This window comes from Bison bison, unplaced genomic scaffold (assembly GCF_000754665.1).
Source record: "Bison bison bison isolate TAMUID 2011002044 unplaced genomic scaffold, Bison_UMD1.0 scf7180017864492, whole genome shotgun sequence".
Classification (NCBI taxonomy): domain Eukaryota; kingdom Metazoa; phylum Chordata; class Mammalia; order Artiodactyla; family Bovidae; genus Bison; species Bison bison.
This window is the reverse complement of record NW_011495051.1, coordinates 4,419,516-4,423,503: the sequence shown is the minus strand read 5'-3', so window position 1 is coordinate 4,423,503 and position 3,988 is coordinate 4,419,516. Positions and strand designations below refer to the sequence as shown.

The window sequence follows — 3,988 nt, the reverse complement described above, 5'->3', positions numbered from 1 at the left end:
GGCTACCAGGGCGACCCCTCATCTGCACTGCTTGAGCTGCTGGACCCTGAGCAGAATGCAAACTTCCTGGACCACTACCTGGACGTGCCCGTGGACTTGTCCAAGGTGCGTGTCCTGCCCGGGGCTGGGCCAGCGGGGAGGGATGGGCACCCTGTCCCCCCACACCTCACGGCCCCACCCCCAGGTGCTGTTCATCTGCACGGCCAACATCACCGAGACCATCCCCGAGCCACTGCGGGACCGCATGGAGATGATCAACGTGTCAGGCTACGTGGCCCAGGAGAAGCTCGCCATTGCTGAGGTGAGACACCCACAGCCCGGCCCTAGGCTCAGGAAATAGCCAGGTGCTCCCTTGGGGCCAGGCCCTTAGCTAGAGCTCAGGGTACTGCTCAGGGGCTCTCGTGCCAGAGGGACAGATGGGATGGGGCGGGATGACAAGAAGCAGATGAGGCTGGTGTGAACCGTTCCTGCCAGTCACACCTCTGACACTGAGGTGCTGGGGTGGGGGTCCCTGCACCTGCCGGTTCCCGCTGAGGGGCGTGAGTCAATGTGGTCTTGACTCGGCATCCAGGAATAGCATGAGACCCAGGGTCAGCACTCAGAGCAGAGCACAGCCCCCGGCCTGGATGCAGGCCCAAGTCCCTGGCCTCTCCTACCTCAGACTGACCAGGTGTCAGTCAGGGGTTCCCACCATCTGCTCCTCGGTTTGATAATTTGCTGGAACAGCCTACAGAATTCAGGAAATGGGTTTATTCACTGTTACCAGTTTATTATAAAGGATTCAACCAGGGAACAGCCAAAAAAGAGACACTGGGGCAAGGTGTGGGGAAGGGCCCATTTCTTGGGTTATTGATCGGATCCTTGGTTGTGTGTGATTAGCACCCCAGCACCCTCCCCTCCCTGGGGGCAGAAATTGTCCCTCCAGTCTCTCCGTTGGTTCTTCTGGCCCCTAGCCAGCTATGCTAATAATCACCTTGTTATTCTTAGTGTTCTGGAAGGGGCTTTTCCTGAATAAGAAGGGCTGCTCTTCTTGTCCCTGTCACTTGGGAAGCCCCACGGGTCTTGGAAGCGCTTGTGTGGGAATTCTCATGTCCCAACATCGCAGGCCGTAGAACAAGAACAGGAGACACCTCTGCAAGCACAGTGCTGAACACAGCACAGCCCTACCTGTGGCCTCAGGGCCCCACCCCATCTTGGGGTCCTGAGTTCCGCTCTGATAGGAGGCCCCCGCCTTTAATGTCACACATGTGGCTGGTGTCCAGGCCCAGTCACTCGCAGTCGTGGGCTTTACAGGGAGGCTGTGGTTCCCAGTTCTGTGACCGCCTGCTGGGCCTTTTCCTGGTCCCAGGCTCACCTGAGGTTCGGGCCTCTGCCTGCACCTGTGTAGGAAGCTTCTCCTGGGTGGGGGTCCTTCCCCTTCTGGTGCCCGGGGTGTGGCGGCTTCGCTAGCCTGCAGTCAGGAAAGCCGGGCTTCCTTTCCAGAGGACTGTATTCCTCACGGAGTGTTCTCTTTCTAGAATGGACTTGAGTGTACTCGTCCCCTTGAGCCTTCTGCAGGTGTGACCGGAGCTGGCTCCCAGTCTCTGTGTCCCCGGGTGGAGTGGGCGGCGAGAAAAAGAGCTCTTGGCTGAGGTGGTGGCAGGGGTGCTGGACTCCCCCCCGAGCCTGGAGACTTGACGGGACAGAGGAGGGGCAGGCTTGGTGGAGTGGGTGGAGGGCTTCCTTCAGGGCCCTGGAGGAGGAAGATGAGGACTATGGGATGCATCAGGCCTGTGGTCAGTGCTCCGGACTGACTGTCCGGCCACTGCTGTGTGGCAGGAGTGACCTTGGAGCCTGTGACCTGCTCCCCATCCCTGCCTGTACTGGGCAGCAGCTACTAACCAGTCTCTGTATGAGGAGCAAGTCTAGGGAATCAAGGAGGCCTTCCTGGAGGAAGAGGCACCTACGATGACACCTGGAGGGAGGGCAGGAGTCAGATCTGGACAGAGGATGCAGCAGGAGCAGAGGCTGGAGCCTTGGGAGCATGCGGAGGTGGCAGGCTAGTGTCTGCAGGTCCCAAGCCCTCTGTTCAGGATCCTGGCACCTGCAGGGATTGCTGCCTGCACCTCACGTCCTGGCCTCGCTGATTCCTCACCCTTTGGGTCTTGGCTTAGGCATGGCCTCGTGGAGCAGCCTCCCTGACACCCTGTCATTGCTGGATGACTCCCAGTGGACAGGGGCTCCTCAGGGCAGGCCCAGGGTATACCTCGGTGACCGCATCTACACAGCCAGGGGTCTTGGAAGGCTGGGCGGGGGGTCCCAGAGAGGCTCTTGGGCCCCTGACGGCAGCTCTCCTCCTCCCTGTAGCGGTACCTGGTTCCTCAGGCCCGTGCCCTCTGTGGCCTGGACGAGAGCAAGGCCAAGCTGTCGTCCGACGTGCTGACCCTCCTCATCAAGCAGTACTGCCGGGAGAGCGGTGTCCGCAATCTGCAGAAGCAGGTGGAGAAGGTGAGCTGCCTGCCCAGCGGCGGATGGAGCCTGGGGCCGTGATGGCTAAAGTGGGCCCAGCCAGACAGGACACATGCCACAGTGGGTGCCCAGAGGAGTCACAGCCACAGACAGGAAGCAGATGGTAGGGTCAGGGCTGGGGGTGGGGAACGGGGAGTGAGTGCTTAATGATCAGAGGGTTCTGGAAGGGTGGTTGGACAAGAGCCCCCGTGCACTTTTGCCACCGAGCTGTCTGCTTACAAATGGTTCAGATGGTTTTAGGTCATGTGTGCTTTACAAACTGTAAAAAGGCGAGTGGAGATGAGCTGGGGTCAGGTTGGGGACGGCAGGGTCCTGTGGCCTTGCCACTCCCCAGCCCACTGTGCCCACGCAGGTGTTACGGAAGTCTGCCTACAAGATTGTCAGCGGTGAGGCTGAGTTCGTGGAGGTGACGCCCGAGAACCTGCAGGACTTCGTGGGGAAGCCGGTGTTCACAGTGGAGCGCATGTATGACGTGACGCCGCCTGGCGTGGTCATGGGCCTGGCCTGGACGGCCATGGGTGAGTGGCCTCTGCACCCCCAGGAGAGGTGGGCACGTCCACCGTGGGGTGCTCTGAACACCCTTCCCTGCTGCTAGGAGTGCGCAGGGCTGGTTCAGGAACTTTGAGGCAGCAGCAGCGCCAGGAGCTTTGAGTTTCTGTTTTTCAGGTTTGCCTGAAGGAGAGCTCCTCACTGCAGGAGAGGCAGCTCTGGGTAGAGGGTTCAGGGAACCCTGTCCAAGTGACCTCGCTGAGCCCACTGGCCCTGAGGTCTGGGAGCTGCAAAGTGGTGGGAGAGCAGCTCAGGGGCTTATGTAGCTGAGATGCATGTCTGCAGGCAGGCAGGGGGTGTGTGTCAGAGGAAGTAGACTGAGGGCATGGAGTCTGCTGATTTGGGCTATAGTGAGAGAACCGTGCTCCTGAGCCTGCAGGCTCTGCGCTGCAGGCAAGTACTCTGGGAAGCCCAGCACAGAGGTCTTCAGGTTTTCGTGTAACTGGGTCCATTCCTGCAGCTCCACCTGCTGCCCCGAGGAGGTGGCTGCAGGGACAGTGTGAACATAGAGGGGTGAGGAGGTTCTAGGCTGGGATGAGCTGGTTAAGGAACTTTACTGAGAATGGCTGAGCAGGTGGTGGGGGCAGCTGTCCTGGAGTCTGGGGCTGCCCCGGTTCATGGCTCTGCCCTTGGGTCCCCAGGAGGCTCCACGCTGTTTGTTGAGACGTCCCTGAGACGGCCGAGGGACAGAGACAGTGACAAGGGGGACAAGGATGGGAGCCTGGAGGTGACCGGCCAGCTGGGGGAGGTGATGAAGGAGAGCGCCCGCATAGCCTACACTTTCGCCAGGGCCTTCCTGATGCAGCACGACTCCGCCAACAAGTTCCTGGTGACCTCGCACATCCACTTGCACGTGCCTGAGGTGAGGCCCACCCTGATCCCCCGCCCTGGGTCACACAATCTGCCAGGCTGCCTGCCCACCTGCCTGTCT

General features: G+C 60.5%; 1 protein-coding gene across 1 annotated transcript in view; it reads left to right on the top strand.

Annotated features, from left to right (window-relative positions):
• The window catches only part of LONP1 (lon peptidase 1, mitochondrial), an 18,617-nt gene that overhangs the window by 13,030 nt on the left and 1,599 nt on the right, over positions 1-3,988 (top strand). The window contains exons 12-16 of the mRNA XM_010828459.1: positions 1-105; positions 185-301; positions 2,347-2,487; positions 2,861-3,026; positions 3,699-3,919. Of these exons, the coding sequence (XP_010826761.1) occupies positions 1-105; positions 185-301; positions 2,347-2,487; positions 2,861-3,026; positions 3,699-3,919 (750 nt within the window). The remainder of the gene's footprint in view (positions 106-184; positions 302-2,346; positions 2,488-2,860; positions 3,027-3,698; positions 3,920-3,988) is intronic.